This window comes from Mesoplodon mirus (assembly GCF_964341445.2).
Source record: "Mesoplodon mirus genome assembly, chromosome: 11".
Classification (NCBI taxonomy): Eukaryota; Metazoa; Chordata; class Mammalia; order Artiodactyla; family Ziphiidae; genus Mesoplodon; species Mesoplodon mirus.
The window spans coordinates 83,984,284-84,012,244 of NC_138987.1; the positions used below are offsets into that span (position 1 = coordinate 83,984,284).

Below are 27,961 nucleotides of genomic sequence, written 5' to 3' on the forward strand. Positions count from 1 at the left end.
TGCATCAGGCTTTGCGCAAATGGTGAGAGCAAAATCTACGTGACCCCTAACTTCACCGTATTTACGAATTTCTACCTCGGAGACAGAAACCTGTTAATTAAAGCAAAAACAAAAATAAATATAACATCATAGCATGTGGTATAGTATCAAGTAGGTAGAGGATGTTATGAGAGCGAAAAACAGGGGGCAGTTGTGCCTGTCTGGCTTAACACTTAGGATTACCACACTAAGGGCTAATTCCTGAGTTTAGTTTTGAATCTGTTGAATTTGGAGTGCCTTTGAGAATGTTGTTGGATAAATGGGTCTAAAGCTTAAAGCAAAGATCCAGGCTAGAGAAACAAATTTGTAATCACTTGGCATATGTGTGGATGTAGGTATAGAGGGAAAGGAATAGAGTCTAAAATGAGCCTTCAACATTGTGTGATAGGAGAGAGCCATTGACAGTAACTGGGAAGGATCAGACTCAGAGATAGGAGCAAAACAGGGAAAATGTGGTGTCATAGAAGCCAAGGGAGAAAGTTCAGGATCAAGGGAAAGCACTTGAGTATTGAAATCTGATGAAAAGTCAAGCGGTGAGGACTAGAAAACACTTCAGAATTTAAAAAATTGGAAGTGACTGGTGACTTTATTAAGAATCCTGTTAGTAGAGACCAGAATTGAACATGTTGAGGACTCGGCAGTCAGTCTGTGAGGCAGAAATGGCAGTGTTTACCAAGACACAAAAGCATGCCAGAACCTCACTAAGGAATAGAGCATCTTAAAGTACCTTGTCCTACTCTGAACTCTTTGGCACCCACCCTCCTGTTTATGAAATATTCTCTTTCTTTTCCAAGGGCTGAAAACGTCAGAGGTAGTACCTCCTTAACATACTGCCAGAAAGAGGGATTTTTGGAACTCCAGCATTTCACACTGGATTGGACCACTGTTTTGTGTCTTAGGCTTCATTTGACTGTTCCTGAAGTCTAAATCTCTTGTCTGATCCTACTTAAGGATGAATTGCTGGTCCTGTAGGGGCGTAGGCACATCTATCTTCATAAGCTTAATCAGTGTCACATCAAACTTTGAGACACAGAACATTGGTAATTTCCCCCTGGGACTGTAATATACTCTTAAATTTTTCATGTGCCATTTCTCCGCAGATTGCAAGACAACAGCAGCAGCTTCTGCAGCAACAACACAAAATCAATTTGCTTCAGCAACAGATCCAGGTCAGAAATCATAATTTCATACGGACTTCCAATTAAGAAATAGATTTTGTTTCTCATTTTCAGGTGACCTAACTGAAATAAGCTCCAAAATAAAAGTTACTTTCGGCCTAATCATGATGTGTCACCCACGTGCCATGAGAATCTCGCACACGGTGGCTCTGTCACGGGCCCGACTGTGTTGTGGTGTTTTAGGGGAGGCAAGCTGATAGTAATTTTTATCCTACACAGAAAGGAAATTATTGTAGAGAAATGTTTCATTTTCTCTATTCTTTAATGTTTAATATGTGCCTGGAAATGTTCTTAATAGGGGAGGTGCAGGGGAACCAACCTTGGCTCTAAAATTGCATGATTCTAATTGGGTTGAATACTTAATCTACATTATTTCTTTATAAAGACTTTATAGAGTTATAGCCTTCGTCCAAGTTTATTCACATAACTCATGAGGATTAAAAGAAGAATTAAGAAAATTTTCTGTCATTCTTTACAAGATCATAAATCAGTTCATTCTACAAAGCAGAAAGGTTTTCAGTTAGACGGCGGTGGCAGGGAGAATTTTTACAGTAGGCTCGAGAGCCACGTGTGATCAAGGTGGAAGTGAGGGAGGGTGATGATTTGGTGTTCAAGTCGAATTTCACCCTTCATACTGCAAGGAGAAACGAAGACTGAGGGCTCTGTAACCTCCATATTTTTCTTCTGTGGAAATTTGCAATGATGAGAAGCAAAGCTGCCAGGGATAGCCCGTCTCCACCACTTGCTTGTGGCATGCGTTTTGCCAAAATGTGTTTCCCTTTCTGAAAATTCCCTTTTTGAAAGCACTCATTTCGTAGAGTATTTAGGAGGATTTAATAAAACCATGGATGGAGAGCTTTAGCGTAGTGTCAAGGCACATAGTAAGTACTCAATACATACTTGCTATGACTAGCAAGAAGAGGAAACTAGTTCATGGAGCAATGACTCCAACCTTACGTGACATCATCCATCGGAAATCAACTGTTAGATTTGCAGTCAGCTTATCTGGGGAGAAATTCATCATTCTCTTGAAGCTGTATCTTGAGAATCCAATATATTTTATTAAGTGTAAATATAAATGACAGAAGCAAACATGTCAAAATTATTTCATCCGCATGTTTATCATGTTTAGACTTATTTGCCAAAAAAGTTTATCCCATTTTATCTAACTGGGTCAGCTACACTTAATTCCTTTACTGTGGGTTATTATATAGTCCAATCAAGGTTTACTCATTCTTGTTCTACCTGAGATTTTAATGAGCACAGTTTCAGTGAGACAGAGAAACATCAGTGAAATGTTCCAAACAAGACTCCATGCCTTCCTTAATTATGAACGGCACATTTCTAATGTGATATTATCTGTCTCTCCCTATCTGGAGTGTGGTTATTCATTCAATGGTTTAAAACTGTTTTTCAGGTTTTATGTTTAGCCTGAGCATGCTGCCTTTGAATGTAATTTTAGTTGATGGCACGAGGTTATCTACACTTAAAATGTTTTTGATTATTGAAAACCAAAGATAATAGAATTATTATGGCAATTTCTCATTATAAATAAGATACAATTCCATAATGAGTGCTGTGGTCCTTTGCAATTCACTTGGTTTCACTGCGATTTGATGAGGGTACCAATGGTTTTAAGTGTTTATCATTTTTATGAGATTGAGATAGTCTTTTGTTAAATAGAATTGCAAAAATGTATGTAAACCCATATTATAAATATGTAGAAGGCTCAGTCAGCTGTGTTTTCTGACCATATAAATTGTGCAACACCTTCAGTACTTACTTTTTTTGCAATTATTCCACAGTTATGACCACTGCATTCATAATGTGGATTTAAAGCTCTGTCATAATAACAAAATGTTGAAATTGGAGGACTTCTTGCTCCAGAGCATGGAGCATTGTACTTTATAAGGCAGAGCATTTTTAAAATGAATTACCTTAAACTCTTTTAGAGATGACAGGACTATAGAAACTGTATTCCAGCGAGCGGGAGCCAAGTTTAATAACTTGCCCAAGATCACATGACTAGTTATAGGTAGAACCAGGATCAGAAGCAAAGTTTTCTGACTGTTAGTTGAAATTTTGCTGAGTATGATAACTTTAAAAGCTTAGAATTTCTATTTGATCAAAATGTTACGCTGCTGGCCTCCACTAGTTCACAGGGTAGACAAAAAAAAAAAAAAAAAAAAAAAAAATCCAGTAGTCCCTAAAGGAAATAATGTCACACTGACAGTAATTTGGGGGAAACATTAAAAGATGCTGAGATACTATATCTGTGTATATGTCCTCTTTTCTAGTGTTAGTACAGATAAATGATACCGACAGAGTCAAAACCCATCAAGCTATTATTTAAAAAAAAAAAGCCTGGGAATGTTTCAGGCAAAAAATAAATACTGAGCAAGAGTGACAGTCTGAAAGGAATTAATTTTCACAGCTTCTAGTATATTCATTAACTGAAAGCATAGTTCTAAAGTATATTTTATAAATTGTTAATTTGGAGCTGTCTAACAAACACTTAATAGTTATGAAAATCACAATATATTTAAATTAGTCTATTGAGAAATATGGGAAGCACTGATGTAGTGGCTTGTGTAGAAATAGAAGATTAAAAACATAGAAGAGATCCTTTTTATTCCCCACATAAATCTTTAACCATATTTCCTTTATAGAATTTTTTCTCTCCCTTTTCTTTCTACTTCCTCCTTTTCTTTGGCAGCATAGAACAAGGAGGGAGAAGATTAAAAATCAAATCTGCTATAGTGGAAGGTAAATTAAATGTAGAACAAATATTATTATGAGATGAATTTTTGTCAATATGTAATCAATGCTCACGTAAGAATTTACCATAGATTAAATTTTCTTTGATATCTGAAAATATATAGTATATTTTGAATTTGATCTACTTTTTTTTCTTTCTTAAATATGGAGCCTTAAGACCTTGTAGAAAAAAACATACCACTTACATTATTCATCCTGATTGCATTTTTTAGATGTTTTGTGCCATTGTTCCTTTGGACCTTAGAAAACAATGCATTCTAGCTCCTCTCTTGATATAATAGTGGACTGCAGTGTTACTAGTCCACAGTTAGGGCTATGTTTAAAATTTTTCAGCTATAAATACACAAGACATTAACTTGGTTCAGATATTGGGAAAGTTATGCAATACGTTAGATGGGCTAAGCAGATCTGCGAGATAGATTAGATTGATAGGTAAGAGAGCAGAACAAATTTTCACACTTGATAGCTGTGTTAAATGACAGGAGGGTGATGTCCCCTAACATTTTCCTCATTCTTTCCTCTCTTTAAAGAAGAGGTTAATTTAGTCATCTTTATTCCATTCGAAGTATACTTCATTCAAGTTTAAAAACGTATGAACAAGTTTGTATGTGTGTGTATGAACAAACATTCACATTTTTAATGACCCAGGTTATTTAAAATTTCTTTTGACCTGTTAATTCTATTTTCTTTCAACTCCAGATGAAAAGAATGGTGGTAAGTTTTACTCTGCAGTTATTTATGGAAAGAGAAAAATGCCATAAGAATTGGCAAATTAGCCAGTTTATTTAATCACTTAGGGTCAATTCTTTATGAACTGTTCTTATCTCTTTAAAAAGCAACCTTGGCTCTAAAATTGCATGATTCTAATTGGGTTGAAAACTCAATCTACATTATTTCTTTATAAAGACTTTATGAGTTATAGCCTCCTTCCAAGTTTATTCACATAACTCATGAGGATTAAAAGAAGAATTAAGAAAATTTTCTGTCATTCATTACAAGTTCATAAATCAGTTCATTCTACAAATAAAATCATGCATAATATCAGAAACATCCCATCTTCCCTCAAGAATTTGTCTCTTTCTTTATGAGACCCTTAATTGTAGGAACACTAAGAAGGTTTAGTCTTCCTTTTCTACTATTCAGCAATATTTTTCTTTAATGTTTTTGTTTATTGTCCTTAAAAAAAAAGAACATTTTTGCACTTTTACTTACTGTATCTAGCTAACTTCTAATGCACATTAATACATAAGATGCAATTTATAAATATTTCAGAGAAAAATATCCTTCTAGATTTTTTGAGGGTAATCTTTTTTTTTCTTTACTCTATTGCTTGTGCTATAGTGCCCATCTTCAGCAGTTTTATTTCCTGACTAATCTCTTTTTTATAATAAATCAGCCTGTTTCTAATACTGTTAGATGGTTTATGTTTCCAGTAATGATCCTAGACGAGTGGTTCATCTTGACCTGATTCACTGTTACCAAAACCTTTTAAAGTAAATGAATGAGTGACCTCTATTCAACATCCATTATGGCAACAAACTGAATGTTCCTGAAGAATCAAGTTCTCTTTTTGTCTTGAAGCTTTGTATAGGACATGGTTTCTGTAGCTTTGGGTGTGTGTTTGAGGGGGGCCAGGGGAAGCATGTCCTAGTTTTAAATCTCTTACCCTTTTTCAATAATACTTAATGGAATTTAAAGTTCTTATTAGCATCTTAGAGGGTCAATCCAACAACATGGTCTAATATGAAATTGACTTAAATATTTTTAAGGGTGAATTTAAAGATATTGTACTTCTTTTCAAATGCATAATTTCATGATTCCCATACTGGAAGCTCAGTGTTTAAACTGTCATAAGAGATGCCACATATTTGTTGCATTCCCTCTTCTGATAAACTTTTCCAACTATTGTTCATTGTGTTCTCTTGGGGGGAGAGAATTGGTATTTAATAACCCCCTGTCATTGTTGCTGATTCATAAGGTAAGCACATGCAGGACTAATAGTAGCTTTGGGTCACCGATTCTGTCTGGAGCTAAGGACTGAGCAAAGGACAAATCTCTGTTCCTTTGTATTCTTAGTTGGGCAGTGTATATTCCATAGTATGTAGGAAAGAGCTTGATTCTTTAGGTGTTACAGGATTATATTTAACTGTATGAAACTTAAGTGTATTAAATGGTTAAACAAAAAGATAGAGGTCAGGTTCTGTGGACGTAGACATACTCATGTTCAGTTTCTGCTTCTTTGTACCTCATCTGCTATGTGATCTTGAGAAAATTACTCAGTCCTTCTGAGTTTCATTATTCCCATCTATTAAGTGGGAATTACAGTACCTAAGTCACACCTGGTTAGTCTGAGGATTAAATGGCATCATCCCTGGCATGTAATGAGCACACAATGCTAAAAGTTTTTGCCTAAGTCATTTGAAAAACTTCTTTCTGTTTTTCTGATGATGGACAATTTAATGAATATTTCCATAGAGGAGAATTTCTAGGAAAAAAAGTATATAACCTACATGGCAGTAGCCACTGAAAAGTGTAAGTTAACTCTTCCAAATTTATATGATTTTAGAACTATGGCAGATTTTTAGAAAGCCTTTATTTAGACCTAGCTCTCATTTTGACATTTGTAAAGTGAAACCAAGTAAGGTTAGAAGATTTTCCCAAGGTCACATAAGTTGTTTCTTGTGGAACCATGGCTGGATTCCAAGTTCCCCGAGTCCTGGTCATTTTTATTTCACCAATATTCTGCCATTTAAGGCTTAATGGCCCAAAGTTTTAAAATGAGTTTACCTTCCCTGGGAACTTACTCCTACGAAGTAAAAATACATCTTGACTTATATACAGTTGAATGATTACGTTGCAGTCATGGTCTCAACCAATTTGTGATAAAGGTTTCATTTTATTGGAGCCAAAGTTCTCTGAGCTCATTAAGGGTTTTGGTAATTCTTGATAAATTATTATGCAGAAGGAAATCCATTGAAATATTGCATTGGAAACATAATAACGTTAAAGGTGAAATAATAGTACCTGACTGACCTGCTGATTTATGATTTCTTTCTCTCAGTGTGGTAAGTCGGAAGCATTTTACCCTCCTCAACAAGACCCCACACACATACATGAGCACAAAGAGATTGCAAAGTAACCTTGTCTCTTTAGGAAACTGGAAATGCCAAGAATAAACACCATATAATTAAGGTAGCATTTCAACCTGAGAAGGAAATGCATTAACTCCTTGAGCTCCGACTAATGTTTTTCTGTATGAAATACAATATACCACCCCTGGGAGGATATAGTTCTTGACATTCAGATAGATTATTAGAGGAGAAAATATAGAGATACAAAGTAGCAGCTTTAGAAATGACTTTCCTCTCTTCCTTGTACTTTGTGGAAGGAGAACTTCCTATTGAGAAGATGGGTGTCCGCTCCTAAAAGAGCAGTGATGATTACTGCAGGTCTGTCCTTTTACTCAGAGGGAGCCACTTTAAAATCCTTTAAGCATTGTGTTTTTTTTATGTACATCTCCTGGTGATTACCTAATGATAGAATTTCAGTCATTCATATGATTTCTCTGTCTGCACAAACCTGCTTTTGTAGATAGAGATACAGATAGATTGATATGCATATATATTTTTAAATTTGTATTGATATAACACATACCTGATGGCTAAAAGAGTACAAGAGAATAATGAAAGCAACCATCCAGAGCCCAGTCCTCTGTACTGTGCCCAGTCTTTTCACTCAGAAAAGATTTCCTTAAAATCTGTTGTTTTTTTAATAGCCTTCTAGTATGTATTATACTTCTGTATATCAAATATTATTATAGTGCCGTTTCTGACTTATCAACTTTAAATATCATTAACTTGGAAACTGGAAACTTAGTTTTGGTATTGCCAGCCCAGCACCCTCCCCTCTACCCCTCCCTCACCTGTAATATAGTGACATAAGTCATTTAAGTTCTTCCAACAGATATTCTTAAACTTTAAATAGTTAACTTACACCTCTTTTCTCAATCAACTATAAATAGTGTCTCTTAACACTTGCCTTGTCGGATGAGGATGACATCTCTCTTCTGTCACACACAGCTGCCAATTTCTGTTATCTGTGTGTTTACTCTAAATATATATAATACATGTGTGTATATATGTATGTGTATATAAACACATACACACATAGCTGTTTTGCTTTACCTGTTGGTTAATCCTAAAAACTGAAAATCAATAGACGATTTTTATGTTAAAATATGTCTATATATTTTTTCTGCATAGTCTAAATAAGGTGCTCCTTATTTCATTTCTGTGTAGCTTTGAGCTTTCCAACTGCCTTTTCATTAGTCTTTCTTCCTCATGTTATTTGCCTTATTATCTCTGTAAATTCTCAAGAATAAACCAGATCTCCACAATCCGACTTCCCTTGATACCTCCTCCCTAGTCCTCTGTTCTCCTGCTTTCATTTGGTTTAGTTAGTCCTGCCGACATTCTAGGATGTCCCTTTATGGTTCTCCAGGGTCGAGAGAATCACTATTTCCTATATTGTCCTCCTTGCTTTATCTCCTTGTTTTGCTCCAGAATCACATCAAGAACTTCCTAGAAAAAAAAAGGAGGGGCAGGGGTCTGCATCATATATAAAGTTTCTGGGATAAAAAGTTCTAAATGTATGTGTGTATAATAATGCTCCATTTTACCCCTCTACTTGATTGATAATTTGGCTGCAAATAAAATTGTAAGTTGGAAGTCATCTCCCTTATATTTCAATTCCATCGATTCATCATCTTCTCGCATCTGTGAAAAATATGATGTTGATCTGATGTTTTTGTTAGTGTGACCAATATTTTTCCTTTCTGAAGGCTTTTAGTATCTTCTGTTTACTGCGACATTTCACAATACATGAAAAATATCAGCATATATTCTGATATTTTTCATTTATTATTTTGTAAGCACCATGAATCTTTTGTTCTAAAGTTATGTTCTTTTGCTCTGGAAAATTATCTTGTCTTTTTTTTCTTGACCATTTTATCCTTTATTTTTCAGTTCTTTCTGTATCTCCTATTAGGCAGACATTGTATTTTCTGGGTTAGTAACTATGTTTCTTAATGTTCATATTTTTTGTTTCTGTTTCTTGGTTCTTATTTTTAGGGGATTGCCTAAACTTTTATCTCCTAAATTTTTTAATTGGATCTTTGAGAAATTACCTTTTTAATTTCCATGAGCAACTTCTTTTCTCTAATTCTTTTTTCAGGTTATCCTATTGTTTAATGGGTCATTTCTCCTTGAATATCTCAGGGTATACATGTTTGAGGGTGTTACCAAAAAAAATAATTCTCAGTTCCTTAAATTATCCTTTCTCTCATTTTCACCTCCTTGTTTATCTTGATGTTACTCTTTCAGCTTGAAGTTCTACTGGAATTAGAAAATGATTGGTTACCCATCCAGATTTAAGAATGAGATAAGAACAAGTAGACTGGGAGCTCTGACTATGAATGAGACTTATCAACAGGTGGGCACTGCTTTAGCGAGAACAGGAAGCTGGCCATACATAACATGAATCCTATATATGGGTACAGAAAGGTCTTTGTTCTGGGATTCCAATGATCATGCGCTAGCTATCGTAAGTTTCCTTAGACTATTCAGTTTCTGTTGAAGTGGGTGTGATGTAGCTGGGGAAGAGGATGAGAGCCACTTTCAAATAATACTACTGTTTTCAACCCAGGTCTTAAACTCCTGTTCTCTCTCATATCTAGTATTTCAAGTCCTAAGACTTTCTGGTGATTCTGAGTAAAAATTAAGCCCTGTTTTCACTTAACCCCATGCGTGTGTACTCTAGTCTGTTTCACCCACTTTCATCAGCTAACACTCTACAATTGCTTTTCATCTTCCAAAACTTTGGTCATATTTCTTGCCTGTGCATGCCTTTTTTTTTTTTTTTTTCTTTTTGCGGTATGCGGGCCTCTCACTGTTGTGGCCTCTCCCGTTGCGGAGCACAGGCTCCGGATGCGCAGGCCCAGCGGCCATGGCTCACGGGCCCAGCCGCTCCGCGGCATATGGGATCCTCCCAGACCGGGGCACGAACCCGTATCCCCTGCATCGGCAGGCGGACTCTCAACCACTGCGCCACCAGGGAGGCCCCTGTGCATGCCTTTTATTCTTAATTATCTTACGTGACATAGGTTTATAAATTATTTGTTTTTATTGTTTTAATGATGTCTCCAGAAAGAACTGAGATATATGCACATGGTCAGTCTATCTTGGAAATGTAAATCAGAACATCATTTTTTAAAAAAATTCCTTCTTTTTAAATAGGAGAAAATATTCAGAACAGTAAACAGTATCTGGGAACAAAGGAGTCCTCATAAAGATGATGAAAGGTGAAGGTGAAGCTTGAGGCTCCAAAACCAAAATATGCAATTCTAAGATCTGTATAGCATAGAATATATTTTTTAGTTTCTCTGGTGGGAAAAGAGTGGGGACAAGGGATATAGATATGGAGAATTTCACCATCGTTTTCCCCTTTTTGTTAAATTTGTCAAACAATATGAGTTTATATATAATTTTAGACAATGACCTTGATATTTTAAACTTTTTAGTATCATTATTGAGACCCTAGTTGAAATAACAGCTATAGTTGATGATTCTGTTGAAGTGACATTGACAACAGTTTTTGGAAGTTGTAATCCTGGTTCTGTAATTCATTCATCCTGACTTGGGCTCCTCAGTAAAGACATAAGCAATGCATTTCATGGAAGGAGGTCATTTCCTTTTCCTCATTTTTTTACATGGAATCTCAGTCTTTCATGTTGTTTTCCTTTTTCTGTCATCCAATTTCTGTGCCGTTTCTGTGTTTTTTCTTTCTCCAATCTTTGCAGTATGATTTTTGAAGTGAACCCTGGTTTCACTTAATCCAGTGTGGTCATTATGGAATCACCGAGACTGGCCCAGAAAGCAGACCGAGAGCCGCATTTCCCATGACTTTGCCACCTTTACCAAACATCATTACCTGTGGAAAAAGCTGAACGTTGTTCTTCACTGAGGCTCTACAGTTCATATCTTACCAGTTAACAAAGCAGAATCCATCAGTGCTTAGATAAAACCTGGGAATGTAATTATCAAATAGTGGGAAACAAAACAAAGCAAGTTATCAATAACAGGTTTGGAGAATATAGGTCAAAAGTCAATATGCTGGCCTAAAATGAACTTCTTTTATTTCACCTTAATTTGTACAGTTAGTGTGGTAAATAAATGTGGTAGCAGGAAGTGCTCACAGAGTCTTTAGAAAGAATTTCTATCTCCTATCTTTGAAGAGAGTTGACAAATAGGTAGAAAATTAGATGCCAGTGAAATTAACAGTGTTAACATAAAATGAATTAATTCTACAAAGAGCAATTATATCATGAGTCAAGACATACATTCCAGACATCCCTAGTACACGGCAAATTTCCTTCGAAGAGCTCTCTAGCCAGCGTACTAATTTCTACTCAAGAGTTGGTAAATTTTTATGTAATTTACAGGCAGCGAGAATCTGATTGACTTTTTACTCTGTGTGTGCATGTTTATTTGGCTCTTTTCTTCAGAAAAGAAAGATTAACAGTTAAAAAAATGAGAAAGGAGAGATAAATAGAACACAAGATACCTTTATGATACCAGAATGGTCCCCAGTTTTCCCTTGAAGGAGAAACAAAAGGAAAACTGAAGTTGTTTCTTTTTCAGTGAATATTCTATAAGTGCTTAATTCTCAGTCTTTTTTATACTGGACCTCACAGCAGCATTCAATAAAGTTGACCACTCCCACTTTCCTGTAACACTCTTTGGTTGGCCTCCAAAAGACCACAGTCTGCTTTTCTTCCCCATTCTCAGTCTCATTTGGTAGGTTCTTTCCTGTCCTTAAAAAGCTAACTTGCATTTATTTTCCATCCTCTGACTTCTTTATCTCCACTTATTTCCTAAATGATCCCCTTAAACAGCTTCTGTCTCTCACCTGGACCTCAGAGTCTAATACCCAGCTGTCTACTCAGCCTGTTTAAATGGATAACTAATATGCACCTCAAATTTCACATTTCCCAAACAGAACCTTTAATCATCTCCCCCAAACTCATTCTTTCCTGATTTATCCATCTGTGAATATAATGCCACTTGCCTAGTTACTGTTGTCAAAGACCTAGGAGCTGTCTTTGTATCCTCTCACTCTCTTATGTCTCGCAACTAATCCATCGGAATTGGCTTTTATCCTCAAAGTCTATCAGTTGAGCAACTTCTCCCATGACCACTCTAGTCTATGTCACCATCACTTCTCACCTAACCTGCTGTTGTAGGCCCCCTAACCAAGTGGGTCAATCTGCTTCCTCTGTTGACCTGCTGACTAGGTTTTTCACATAGCTGCTAGAGTAATCTTTTAAATTTAATTGTGCTTTAACCATGCTCAAAATCATGTCATTTAAAATGAATTCTGGGCTCCCCTGGTGGCGCAGTAGTTGAGAGTCCGCCTGCAGATGCAGGGGACACGGGTTCGTGCCCCAGTCCGGGAAGATCCCACATACCGCGGAGCGGCTGGGCCCGTGAGCCATGGCAACTGAGAGTGCGCGTCCGGAGCCTGTGCTCCGCAATGGGAGAGGCCACAACAGTGAGAGGCCCATGTACCGCAAAAAAATAAATAAATAAATAAATAAAATGAATTCACTCTTCTTACCTTAGTCTGTTGGGCTATACTTGATTGCACCAACCTCTAACTTTCTCCCTCATTCCTTCCACGCTAGAAACCCATCCTTGCTGGTTGCAAAGAATATGCCGGCAATATTCTAGCATCAGAGCATTTGTACTTGTCATTCTTGTGGCCCGGAATGCTTTCTTCACCTCCTCCCATACCTCACAGCCTCACTTCAGCCAGCCATCTCTTCCAGTGCCATCCTCCTCAGGGAGGCCGTCTCTGAGAGCCGGAGGTGCCCCTGCCTCCTCCAGCTGCCTCTGGGCTCTTTTCCTGCAGACTTGTCTTACAGCACTCTCACCCCTTATATTTATTTGGTTCTTGCTGTACCCTTGTGACCACAAATGCACACCTAGCAACAAGTCTATGGGGGTCAAGGATTTTATCTGTCTTGATCACTGCTGTATCCAAAGAACCTGTAAATCTTCTTGACATATGATGAGAACTCAGAAATATTTACTCAGTGTATGACTGTATAAATGAAGTGAGGGTGCATTATCCAGTGTGTAGTGTATGTAAAAATAAGTAAGACAGTAATTTTCTCAAGAGATTAAAATAGATGCTATGGGAGCCATCAAAAATAGATAACCAACATTCCCTAGTGCTGTATGTGATTTGTAAAATCATTTTGTCCCCTTGTACTATACTAGTAAGAAGAAGCAGCCCATTGCTTATTAAGTGGTTGACACTTTGTAGAAGTCATTTCTTATGATTATCACAAGAATTCAGATAGGTTATGGCATTTTCTCAATCTTGTAGCGAGTAGAAATGAGGATGTGTGTGTGTGTGTGAGATTCTGAGATCCTGACAGTTGACTACTATGTAGACTAAAAGGTGCCTTCTTCCTCTCTCTCCTTATTAGAGTAGCAAGGAGTGATTTAATTCAGATAATCCCTAGAAAATAAAAGTAATTGATCTTATCAAACTGAGCTAAACCTGTTAAACTAGCAAATGTGGCAGGATTTTTTTTTAAAGTAATTTAGTTTTGCTTTCTATGGTAAGCCAAGTAAGAGGGTGTCCTTTATAAATGGAGGAAATAAATATTTATAAATGGAGGAAAGATATGTTTCACAGAAGCAAATATTGCATATGACCAAATCTTCACTTATGAATGCCAAAAAAGATAGGGTGCCATATTTATAAAAGATAAATATCTTTTAAAACTATTTTATGTTGACAATTTTGTTAGACTTAAAAAGGAAATTAGAAGAAGTGATCTAATGAACTTTCATAGCATACACATATGTTTAACTATAAAAGAGGTAAACTAATGAGCTAATTTTGATATCATACCCATATATTTAATTTGAGATTTCTATTAATATATCTATGTATACACACAGGTGTCTGTACATACATTTTTTGAATCATTATCTTCCCTTCATTTCTTCTATTTAGTGCCAAAATAAGTATTAAAATTTTTTCTTCTCCCATAACCACCATCTAATTCTGAATACGCTTTTTACTGTCTTTCTCTCTATTCCTTTTCACAACTTTGCCAGTACCTGTATCCATACCTGCTGCTTGACCATCTGACATAGCCACTAGTTATTTCCTTTACTACTTTTATTTTATTTTCTCTCCCCCAAAGTTCCTTTCTCTGGCTAACTTTTCTCCTCTTTCTTCTCATTATTGAATTGGATTTTGTGTTTCCATTGAATAAAAATTTGTTCACATATAAACCAGGTGAGTCTAAAAGAGTGTTTTGTTTTAATTTTTAAAGTAAATTATTTGATTTACTACAGGGTGATTCAAGAGGGAGAGAGCACAAGAAAACATGTAAACAGGCTCAAACAGAGGTTCCACAGGGTGTTAGTATACTATATTTCAGTCTTTTCATGATAGAGGGTGTGTTGTCATGAGCACCCATGTCAAGCAGCCAGAAAAAGAGGAGGAATGGCTGCCTTAAAGTAAATCAAGAGATAACAATAAAATTTTTCTGTTGCCTGGTGGAGGTGTTTAGGATGCGTTTTCTTTATATCTTCATCCACCCTAATTGAGAATGCTTTAAAATTGAATGACTAGCAGTCAAAACGTGTTTGCTTCAAGCTGAGAAGAAAAATGCTGGTGTCTCCGCTTCCAAACTGATTGCGCTTTGTACACAACTGACAGCTACAGTCACTTTGAGTGACTGATAAGTGGGAAGCTTTGCCACTTATCAAGGAATGCAGGCTGAAAAGAAAAGGCTGGAGTCGTTTAGATGCTTTGGCATGTTCAAAATAACATCTTACATCAGTCAGACTCAGAAGCACTAAAAGACATTTAAAGTGAAGTAATGTATATAGAAATGTGGTATATGAGTATATGTGTATGGAGAGAGACAAAAATGATTCAACAAGCAAATAGCTGCAAAGAGGTGAAAGAGAAAGCACTGTAGTTAGGGGTCGATATTTGTGAAGTCAATCAATGGTTAAATAATTTACACACATTTGGTAAAAATTTACCTTTAGTTTGAAACAAACAAATTTAAAAGTACCTAACTATAGATCTCCACCATTATTTACATAAGTAACTAGCTTTTGACCAAATGGATGCCTTGAAGCACCTGAATAATAAAAATGTCATCCACTTATATAGATAGTAATTTTGTTCTGTTATATCTAACTTAACATGATTATATAATAAAATAGAATCAGGACATGTTCGAATTTTAAACATAATTTTGAGACTATGCTAATGAAATAATATACAGATTCACTAGACTGTAATTTCCACAAATAGGAATTTCTGAAAATGACAACTTTTTGTACTCAGTTATTAGGATTATATATACAGTGCATGTATATCCTACTCTAAATTTTCTAGGACATTCATATTTCAAATATTTTCTCTGTCTATTCACATGAGTTATTCATTCTTTTATACTCTTTGGATCCCTAATAAGAGATGCAGTATACCTCAGTGATTTTAACCCTTTTGCTAACACCATTCTGTCTATTTAAATAACTTGTTTCAGTTTGAAAACCCATAAATACACTAGTTTTTGTCAGGCCATGTGTCCCAATTTTAGATTTGGGGATAAAGTCACAATAACCATAGCCATGGTTAATTTTTCAAACTTCCTTGCCTTGAGCCTGTGTCTTGGAAGACTAAATTTAACGTATAGTCTTTTGATTATTTACGGTACAGCCAACTGCACGCTTGAGGGGTAGAATTATGAAACCTGCAAATTATTTCACTCTTCTCAATTGCTGTAGAACTGAAGACTACTAACGTTTACATCATTGTAAAAATTTGGGGGTGTGTTTGAAGATAATTATTTGAGTGAGCAGGAAGAAGAATGTGTTGGGACATTAAGGCCTTCAGACCAGTCTGTGAACTGCTACAAGTCCTTGAAGAGATAAGGGGCTTGCTAAACCCGTTTCAATTCAGCTGACATTCTTTTTCACTGCAAGAATTTCTTGATGAAGGAAGAAATTTGGTGGTTTGTATCCTAGTACAAGCTTCTGACCTCACAAGCCAACACCTTGAGTAGTACTGAATTAGAGCTCTTTTTTTTTTTTTTTTTTTTTTTGCGTTACGCGGGCCTCTCACTGTTGTGGCCTCTCCCGTTGCGGAGCACAGGCTCCGGACGCGCAGGCTCAGCGGCCATGGCTCACGGGCCCAGCTGCTCCGCGGCATGTGGGATCTTCCCGGACCGGGGCACGAACCCGTGTCCCCTGCATCGGCAGGCGGACTCTCAACCACTGCGCCACCAGGGAAGCCCCTGAATTAGAACTCTTTGATCAATAAAATATTAATATAGACAAATAGTCTTTAGAGATAACTTAATCCAACTTTTTCTTCTTCAGTAGATGGAGAAAGTATGGTCCAGAAATGATAAGGGCTGTGCCTAAGTCCCATATGGTAATTAGGTGTAGACCCTGATCTCTTAGTCCTGATTAATCATATTAAATAACCAAGATCTGAAGCATTGCTGAGCACAAAATGAGCAGCAGTCCTGCAGAGCCCATAAAGTTGTATTTATTACTTTATCTGGAATTTGAAACAGATATTAAATCTTTTGCTAAAGAAACTTGGAACAATATTTGAATGGTTCCATGAAAATTGTAAATGACTCATCACATAGGAGAGAACAATTAGAAAATGTTCATCGAATTCTGATTCACTAAAGTTATCAGTATATCATTTTGGAAGGCGTACATGCAAAACTTTTTTAACATATATTTCATTGGCTCATCATGGTCTCTATATTTTTTTAAAATGATAATTTTTACAGCGAGCTAGTGTCTCTGCTTGATCCATTTTGGATCAAAATTTATAACATTGTATCTTCAGAGTTTATAAACTAAAGAAAGGAAAAAATGATGTTCTAGTATGAAAATAATGTCTGAATGCTTCTCTAAGAAAAATATTCCTTTGATAAACAGTAGCTGAGGCTCTTTCAAAGTAAAACTGAAATATTTTAAAGGACCTCTTTGATTTCTAGATATGTTTTAAAAACCTACATTAGGGAATGAATATTTTGGCACTGGAAAATATTTTTGCCATTATGCAATTGATTTTTCTTTTTCTCCCACTGTAAAATGATGCCCGTTCCCAGCCTCCCCATTTAGAGTATTTGATATACTTCTATCACTTATTGAAAGCTTTATCTTTCAGTCTCCTATAGTTTTAAAAAATCCTCTTTCTTTTTTGTTCTGTAACAACTGCTTCATTCGTGTAAGGAAACAGGAAAGAAGATCTTTCTCTAAAATCTTTATCCCTTCAGACATTGAGTGAAGTCTCTTTTGTGATTAAAAAAGTCTACTGCTCTTAAACGTGTTACAAGCACAATCTTGATGTGTACAAATACTTCCATCAACACATCATTACTTTATACTGTCTTCTCTTTAACTTGTCTTTTACTACCTTATATTTTTTTTTTCTTTTCTGTGCTGTCTCTTACCCAATTGCTTTCTCCTCAGTTATTCTCCTACTTGTGACACAGACTCATTCCTAGACAACAGATCACCTCAGTGAGAATTTAGGAGAAAGAACACAATGCAGAAATAAGTACCCATCAGATGTTATTTTGTAAATACATACTTAAAAAAATTAGTATTCCAGTAGCATGAAAATGCTAATAATTCATATAGTTGTAGGCGAGTTTAGATACCTTGTGAATCTCACTTCTCACAACGGTATCATTATATATTTTATTTCTCTTATGTGGCCACTGTAAGATATAATGTTAATACATGTAAACAAAATCCCACCTTGAGTAATGTAACAATTAGGTTTTCATCCATCTCTGTGCTCATCCATGTCATGGCACAATTCAAGTATCTGATGATTTTCTTCTTGCATACAGTCATAATCATAGAAATAACATAAGGGTCTATTGTAGGAAAAAAGTGAATGATGAAACCAATCAATGGACATTCTTTGGTTATTGCTAAATTAAAGGAAATCATAATTACAGTGTTTATAAAATATATTAATGAAGTTCTCAAATGCATGCAAGCTATTCCTTTACCCACTTTGCAAGGATTATTAATGGCTTCTTACGCTAAGATATGATAGTATTTTCATTGTGCCTTCTTTATCTAACTAAATCCTCGGAACTTTATGTTTTATTTAGGATGGGAGAGAGGTACTCTTCTCTAAACTTTTTAGTACCATATTCAGAGCCACATGGAATTAATCTCCTTTAGCCCATCTCCTCCATATATCTTTATTTAATGGTTTTTTTTGCATCTTTCTTTTACTTTTTCTTTTTTTTTTATCATTTGATTGATTTTCTTCATTTTGAGACTTGATCAGGGAAAACAGAACAGAAATATGGAGAAAAAATCCTCAAATTTACCCTAAGTTTGATGTTTTCTGAGTTTTTTGATACAGACTAATATGCAATGGCATAATACCTGAAAAATGGAGACAGGAAGACTTAGAAAATTCAAAATTAGCTGAGTTTTCACAGGAAAAGATGAAAGGATTAAATGTTGTTTCTGAAAACATTATATTTTGTAACCATCCCAGTTCAATTTAGATCAACCTTCTGTCATATAATTCTGACAAGTCCCTGAAATTATGGACCCTAAGACATTGAACCTGCTTGTCCAATCTCTTCTTCTGGTTATAAAGATTATGATAGGAGTTTTACAGCCTCAGAATGAAACTGAAATGCCTACACGAAGGAATAGTGTTTGATTTTTAATATATTTTCACTGTGAGTATTCTAGAAAGCTCAAGGAATGTGTCTATCCCAGAATAATTACCCCAGTTCTTTTTTCTTTAACTCCCTCTGATTACTGACTTCTACTATTAGATTAGTATCAAAAAGTGATAATATACTAAAATTTTCATACTTTTTCTGTTTGAAATCTCTATCCCATAAGCACACATTTATGGCTTGGTTCCCTTTATTGATTCCTTTGCATAAACATTAAAAAAATTAAGTATCTTGAATTTGAAGTGTCTTTCATTTTTAAATGTTTTAAGAATGCTAATGACATGTTTGTTCAATTTTAGCCTTTTCCCTTAGTAACAACCATTCACAATAGGACAAACATTATAATTTACTTATTGAAATCACAGAGGAAAAACTCATCAAGGAAAGATGTGCAAAGTTAGGTAGACATCGTCCCCCAGTGCCATTGATTGTTCAGATAACTTGAAAATAGTTATGAGCCTTTTCTCCTTATGATACTGCTTTAACTTAAAGGAGAAACAGAAAATAACCTCAGGATGTGCTGCAGTTATTTCATTACTACTTGACCCTTCTTTCCACCTTGACCACTATTATGTTTTATTCCATTCTGGCTGTGTTAAGCTTTACTAAATGTCAGTGGGATATCTACCCACATCATCTGTTGTTATGATCTGGTCTTGCTCATAGGGACTCATTCATTGAGGCTCTCTTTTTACAATCCTACATACCCATAATTCTCTCCTTATGTAGTCTTGAGCTGGTCTTAATATACATGATGGTGAGAAATACTACAGACCTCTTTTCTTTTCACTATTTAATAGCTTTCTAAAAGGAAAACAGGAGTAATTAAGTAAGGATACAAATGCTTGTCATTGGTGGGTAGTAACTGAGGCAAAAGGAAGAAAATCAAGTTTGAAGATGGATTAAAAATTATGAAATACAGATTATATTTTCTAAATATTTTAATGCACAGTTTATAATTCATTATAATGTATGAAACTAGCACAACTGGATTTTTTGGCCTTTTAAAGTCTAGTTAGAGTGTTTATATATGTCTTTATGCAAAGTATAAGGGACCCCAAAGCACTATCAATTAGGTAGGGATCAAATATCCCAGATACTGTGCTCAACTATAATGAAGATATTTTTATCTTCTTTGAAACAATGCTCACACATTACTAAGATTTTCAAAATCCTGTGGGAAAAAGCCAATAATATAATTTCATTTACTATAAGAGTTTACTGAGACAGTAATTGTAGCTATTTCAAATCTTGAAGGGCCAAAGTAAATTAGGGATAAGAAACATGAAGGAAAAAGCAATAGAAAATCCAGAAGCCTTGGAAAAGCAAAGAATAGGAGTGCAGAGGCGTTTCTTTGAATGTGGGGGTGCTGGTCCTATATTTAAAGAAGGGGGAACTTGAGAGGGCATAAGAGAACAGCCTGGAGGAAGAACAGTGGTCTTTTCCTTGAAAGGCTATGTGGGCTGTACCTAGACCATAGGATTTAAAAACTGGAGACTTTACTATTTTCTAGTTGTATGACCTTGGACAGTCACTGATTTTCAGCTTCATCTGTAAGTTCAAAATTTTAGTACCTCTCACATGATAGTTGAGATAAAACAATCAAATACCGTAAAGTGAGTGTGCCTTAAAATTTGTAGAGCACTGGAGCAAATGTTCTTGTTGGTGGTAATCTGTCTTCCCTTCCTCTGCTTCATATCATTACTCTGAACTTGAAATTTAAGGACTCAGCATCTCAGAAAGGTTTTTGTTTGTTTCTTGTTTGGTCCTCCCCACCCCCAGAGGGAGCAGAGCAAGAGAGAAAAAGCAGGAGAATTAGGGATTTTCCCTCCAATTGATGTAATTAGCTTTAATTCATTAAAATACATAGTAGTATTTATATTAATATGGTATCCAAACCAGTTTGGTTGATCACAACCCCATCTCCCAATGTTATCCCTTACACCACAGTTCATTATCATACATATAAAATAATAAACATGTCTGCCTATGGTCCAGAACAATGGACAAGAGAGTTATCTGACAAAACCATTAATGATTCCAAGGATCTTTTTTTTCTCTTCCTTTATTAATAATCATGAATGCTAGCTTTCAGTATTTTTACTGATTTACATCTCTGAATTAACTTTGTCCTTTGTCAAATCGAATTCAGGTATCAGCCTACTTTCTAAATTTTCAAATTAATTAATTTGTATGTAAGCACACTAAATCACATGATTTATCAAAATTTAATTTTAGTTTCACAGTGGGTCACAATATCTTCTGAATGTTACAGAACTTAAGGTTCCTCCATAACTTTGGATTCAAAATTTTAGTAAACTTGCAAATACTAGAATCAGCTGCATGAAGAATTTAAATCAGTTTTTAGTTATGGAAGTTTATCAAGTCTCTGGAGACCAGGAAATATTTAAGCTAAGTTCAGATTTCATAAGACGTATCACTAAAGATAATCACGTTTGCATGATAGATAGTGGGATGAAAGTTCTTTAATTATTAGTTTTTCTTGGAGACCAAGCATTTCTTTGGAGAAATGACTAGTCTTTCCACTTAACATCACTTATTGGACTCTGTGCTAAGTAGCTGCATGTCTTACCACTGATATTTCTATATAGAATTCATTCTTTAGAAGGACCATATGGGAGCAGTTGATTGCTTCAGCACAACTGGCACTTGCCTCCAGCTGTGTCCAATAACGGGGCATAGCTGGAGGCAAGTGCCAGTTGTGGATCACTACTAATGTTGTTATTGGTCATAAAAATTAGGTACTTAGAGTAATAATGGGATCTCTGCAGAGTAGAAGTAAGAATATAATTTCTGTCTGACCTTTTAAATGTTATTAAACTATCATATAATATAATATTAATATAAGTGCAAGTTATAACTGTTTTATTTCATCTTAGATATTAAGTTTCTGAATTTGTTAGAGTTTACTGCATCCTGTGTCACTAATAAGATGGTAGGAAATGAAGAGACTCAAACTTAGTTATAAATCACAAGAAAACTACTTTACCAGTGCCATCATGGGTTACTTTTTTTAAAAAAATTTGAAAACCCTATGCTTCTCAAAGAGACAGTTATCAATTGCAGATAATTCCATGAAATTCCACTGTATATTAACTTTTCACATACAATTAATATAGGTTTCTCCCTACTGGTATACTCATAGATATTTGATCAGAATTTTATAAATAAATGTTTGATTAAAAAATGAACTTTAAAATTTGAGTGAAGCATTTAAAGAATACTTACATTGACTATCTCTTGAAAAGCAATTTTTTTGAATATAGACCATTTCTCACTATATTTTTTGCATTTGGATTTATATATATATTAAATTATCTCAAAGCCAGACATACTTATATAGAAAGTTATATACAGCTGAAGCCATACTGTTAAAAATTAGTTTTAAGTATTTCTAACTTCAGTGGTAACTTATGGTATAAAATAAGGCTGAACAAATATATCAACCGATATATTTTGTTAGTGAATGGTACTAGTCATAAAACAAAATATGTACTATTCATTCCAAATAATTTAAATACAGAGAGAGAGAGTGAGAGAGAGAGAATGTGTCCCTAATGCTCTTAGTGGAGCTTGAAACCTAGAGAGAAGGACCACATAATACCACAGCTTTCATGATCAGATAATACTGATAGAGCTAACATCCTAGAAATCCTCTAGGGCTGAATTAATACTGTTAGACTCTCTATACCATCCACAACTGCAAGAAATTCTGCATACTTCAGTACTGTATTTTAGGGAAGTAAAATTTTCATTCACTAATTTTAGAACTGCTGTTGTGTTAGTGTCATAGGCCTGCCATAACAAGTTCCCACAAACTTGGTGATTTATAACAAAAGAAATTTATTCTCTTACAGTTCTGGAGGCCAGAGTCTGATATTAAGGTGTTGGCATGGGTGGTTCCTTCTGCAGGTTCTGAGGGAGAGTCTGTATCACGTCTCTCCCCTAGCTTCTGCTGGCTGCCCAGTATCCTTGGGGTTCCTTGGCTTGTAGGTGCATCACTCCAGTCTCTGCCTCCACCTTCACATCTTCTTCTCCCCTATGTCCCTGTGTGTCTCACATATCTCTCTGCATTCTTTTATAAGAACACGAGTGTTTGGGTTTAAGGCCCAGCCTGAATCCAGGATGATCTCATCTCTAGATTCTTAATTTAATAACATCTACAAAGACCCTAATTCCAAATAAAGCCACATTCACAAGTACCAAGAGTTAGGAGTTGGACACATCTTTTTGAGGGACACAGTTCAACCTAGTACAGCTTTAAGATTGTTCATACATTGTGCTATAATTATTTTGACTATTAGATATCTTGTTTCTTTGAGAAAGTGATGAGCATTGAAAAGAATGAGTACATGACTGCCAGGAACACTGTCAATACATAAAACTGCTTTATCATTCCAGATATATTTACATTTTAACTTTTGGTCAGATTGCATAGTTGTTTTTCAGTGTGGCTGGAATTTGTAAAGACACAGTATTATTACTGAGTGATATAGATGGTAGCACTCTGAAGTTAGCTTCAGAGGACTTTGTTTAAATCTTAGCTCCGTCACTTAGTAGCTGCATAAACTTAGAAAGCTGTTTAATCTTTTCAAGTTCCAGTTTATTCATCTGTAAATTCATGTGTACAAGTTCGTAATTAATGATGGTTATTGTAATCATATGTTTCCTCCAGGTGGACTCTGGCTGCTTGGTTTGTCCTGAGGTTACAATCAGTAGACGTCTCTTACAGCTCGACTGCTGAGCATGTGGACGTTGCCTAAGGGTCATTTATACCTAATCCATGTTTGTTCAGCTGATGAAATCGGTACAGATTGCCTTCATGATTAAGAAATTGTAAAATACCAGTTTTACATATTTTCTTCTGTATTCTTATCATCATACACTAGACTCCTGACTGTCTGGAAAGAGAATTATGTATCACTTTGGGCTGTGTCTAATATGCCAATATACTTGATGAAATCAGTCAGATTTTTAAATAAATGATTGTGATTGACTAAGTTTTTATTAACAGTGGTGCCTGGTGTATTGGCATTGTTCTGACATGGTTATATCATAGGAGAGGTGTGGGGAAAATAGCAAGGACTCATTAGTCAGATAGAACAAAGTTTAAGTGACCGCTTTGCTTGTCACTAGTGGTGTGACCTGAGCAATTCACTCCCTCTCCTCATGTCTAAAATACAAGTGATATGTCTTTGTTTCAGTTTTTTAATAATTATTATAAATAAATTAAAGTACCAAGTTAGTTAGTGCCCAGCTAACAAAGGTGCTTGATAAATGGTAGTTTAAAAGAAAATATTATTAGTGTCTATATGGTGAAGATGATGTTGATGATGATGATGAAGAAATAGAATTTCCAGTGAAGTGATTTGTTTTATTTCACTTTGAAGTAAGAACCAGGATTTGTCATATTGTGTTAGGACAATTACTTATCAATATAATATTTTAAAGCCTTCTAGGTCTGCTCTTCGATTGCAATTACTTCAGGTTCCTATTAACATTTTTCTGTTTAGTTTTGTTGACCTATAGCTAATATTCCATCTTATGATAGGCTGTATCAAGTTGATCAGCATATATTTTCATAAAATGCATGTATACACAGAAATATATATAGTACATCAGAGGATACAGAAATATGCTTTTAATCTCAAATTTATTAGTAAAACAATACATTTTTGCCTCAAAGATCTACAACAGATATGTGCCAACTTTGTTGATTTGTTATACATACATATTCAAATGCACAATTTTTTTCTTTGTATAGACACACACATACACTTTGTTGCCTATATTTTAAAGTTTGACAAATATCATACCAAAAACAAGACACAAGAAGTGTTTGTTAATTGATGGTGCTAAGTTAAAATTGTATGAAGACTATCTAACTGTATTGTGTGATATGCATTCTCTTAGTTTATTTTCTATTTGGGAGGTATAAGTCTTTATCAAGGAACAGAATTTTCTTAAAGTGACACATGATGATATGTCACAGTTTTAAAGTAAACACAACAAAAAGGCAAAATAGAAATAGGCTTTCTTTGAAAATAAAGTACCTCTTTTGTTTTTGTTCTGAGAATAGTACATTTATACTTAAAAGAAGATAGAACTACACACTTTGTACATTTTTAATTTTAAGGACTCCCTGAAGTGGTGGATCTATATTGAAAATAATGTTTTTAATAGCATATGATGCACTGAAAATATCTCAGGCAAAATTCTATACCACATATAAGAAACTGTTTGTCTAAGCCAATAAAGGACTCTTTTTTTTTCTTTTTGCTCCATGTATGAGTGTGTGTATGTGAGAGACACAGAGAGAGACAGAGAGACAGAGAGAGAGAGAGAGAGAGAATGTGTAACTTCTTATCCTGTAATAAAACCAGATATTTTTTGAGCAAGTCACTCTGTCCATCAAAAATACCATAGAAATTAATACTTTTCAGAAAAGTAGGTCTATTACCAAAATTACAGGAGAAAGATCTAAAACTTTCCATCCTTTCTTCACTTCAGACTGTTGAAATACTGGACTACTCAGAAGTTCAATTTAAAATTCATTAGTAATAATAACAATATAATTAATATTTTGCTGTAATAAAATTTCCAAAACTCATCCAATTTCCCATGTCAATCTTACATCTAAAATATTGCTATGATTATATTGATACTATGGGGATTTAGTATTCCCCATACGATTTAGTTATTTTCCTTATATAGGTCACAAACATGCACAGAAACACAGACACTTACATTCCACAACTTGTAAACCAGTATCATTACGTTAGGAGTCCTGTTTAAATTAGTGATGTAGGAATGATTTCCTTATTCCCTAACTCCTAGACTGTCTATATTTACTTTCATGGGAAGAGAATTAAAGTTGCTTTCTTAAGATTTTGATCTTTATTAGGGTACTTATTAGTACTTCTGAACCATAAGAATACTGCCATTTGAATACATCTTTCATTTTCTTTTTTGTAAAACCTGAAGAATCTGGATGCACTAGAGGATTCTTCTGTAATTGGGCTTCCAGTAGGAGTTCTGAACCTATTTTTTAAATTCCTAACCTCATACTCTTTGGGAAATAGTTCTGGACTTAGCAAGGAAATGATTCTTAGTCTTAGTCAATGCAGACAGGCTTCTGGCTCTATGAAATGATTTCCATGATGATGGTATATGTTGAAATGGAATGTGATGTATATGATGGACAAGCCATGTATTAACATTCTGTCACTGAAACATCAGTCATGGAGATTATATGAAGAAGTTCTAGTCTTTAAAATTTGTGGTCTAGAAATAGCTAATGATAAGAATTCCAGTCTTCTAATCACTTAACTTCAAAACTTTGAATTTATTTTTGACGTCTTCCTCTTCACACTCTGCTTTGTATAATAATGTGAGTGTATTGATTTGCCTTCATGATACCCTTAAATCTTTTCTTGTTTCCCCTTTCCTGCCTTAGATTCAAGTTCTCATTCCACTCATCTCTGCAATCGCTACCTTTCACCCTCCAATTGTCTTTCTGCACTTACGTCAGATCAGTCTTCTTGAAGAAAAACTCTCCTGATGCCCATCCCTTGCTCAAAAGTCTTTGACAGCTCCCAACTATCCACAAGATTAAGTGGTTTGTTACTAGCCTGTCATTCAAGACCCTGTACCGTATGGTGCTAGCTTACTTGTCTAACTTTATTTTCACTTATTTCCTTTTATGAACTTGATGATCCAGCTAACTTAACTATTCATCACACTTTAACACTCTCTGGTTTCTGTGTTTTTGCTCATGTGGATTCCTTTTCCTGTAATAGTATTCTCTATGCCTTCTTACCATGCCGAGAACAATCACATACACCAAGACCAAATTCACACATCCTCTTATCCATAAGTAGTCCCCTAATCTTCCTAGAAAAAAAAATTCTTCTGAACTCCTGTATCATTTACCATTCTATTCCTCTTTTGTTCTCTTACTCCTTTCTACCTTGTGTTACACTTATTTGAGTGATTTTTTTTATTATCTCTCATTGAAAGGGGAATCTCAATAGCGTCTTTGTGTTTTCACAACATATATTTAGTTCTCTTAAAAGAATATTAATTGCTTGATAAAGACATCAATTAAAAAGAATTAAAAGACCTCAGCTTCCTCGTCTATAAAAGGCTGGTATAGATTTTAAAAAATCTATCTCTAAAACTCAGTAATGCTTTAATCAAATCTTTATAATCAGCAACATTCTCAAATTGGTTTTTAAAATCTGTATATGTGCAAATTAATTTTTTAGTCAATTTCTTAGGAACAATGAAATAGGTGCCTATTTTAAAATACTAGCATCATTATGTTTTTTAAAAGTCCCTAAAAGAAAAATGTAACCTTAAAATGAATAAATAAATGTTTAATTATTTTACTTTTAGGTTTAAAAAAAAGTCCAGGGGCTTCCCTGGTGGCGCAGTGGTTAAGAGTCCGCCTGCCGATGCAGGGGACACGGGTTCATACCCCGGTCCGGGAAGATCCCACATGCCACGGAGCAGCTGGGCCCGTGAGCCATGGCCGCTGAGCCTGCGCGTCCGGAGCCTGTGCTCCACAACGGGACAGACCACAGCAGTGAGAGGCCCGCGTACCGAAAAAAAAAAAAAAAAAAAAAAAAGTCCAAAGCTAAAATTCAAACTAAAAAAAATGAAATGATCGTACAGATTATGAGACTTAAAAAAAAGTTAAATTATTGCACGTAGTCATTGCTCTCTGTTATTCTACTCTTATGCCTAGTGTAGAAGGCCCTGGCCTATTCAGGATTCAAAGGTTTGTGACACTGAGTCCTCCCTGAAGCCAAGCTAAAGCCTTGCACATTTAGTCTGACTCACGCTCCTGAAACCTAGACTAATTTATTCAGGGTGGCCAGGACTAAGGAGATCAACAGACAGGAATTTCTGCAGTTTGCTTTGGTGTTTAAAAGTCATCTTACAAGTTTAGTCCTATGCTTGGCCTCTCTTTTTTTTTTATTTTAGTTTTTAAAATATTTATTTATTTATTTGGCTGCACTGGGTCTTAGTTGTGGCACTCGGGATCTTCATTGCCACGTGCGGGGTCTTTAGTTGCAGCATGTGAACTCTCAGTTGCTGC

At 35.2% G+C, this 27,961-nt stretch overlaps 1 protein-coding gene across 10 annotated transcripts in view; it reads left to right on the forward strand.

Moving 5' to 3' along the window:
- The window catches only part of SOX5 (SRY-box transcription factor 5), a 1,015,676-nt gene that overhangs the window by 810,007 nt on the left and 177,708 nt on the right, over nucleotides 1-27,961 (forward strand). For all 10 annotated transcript variants that reach the window (XM_082635813.1, XM_082635815.1, XM_082635814.1 and 7 more), the window contains one exon: nucleotides 1,140-1,208. In XM_082635813.1, coding sequence (XP_082491939.1) covers nucleotides 1,140-1,208 — 69 coding nt within the window. The remainder of the gene's footprint in view (nucleotides 1-1,139; nucleotides 1,209-27,961) is intronic.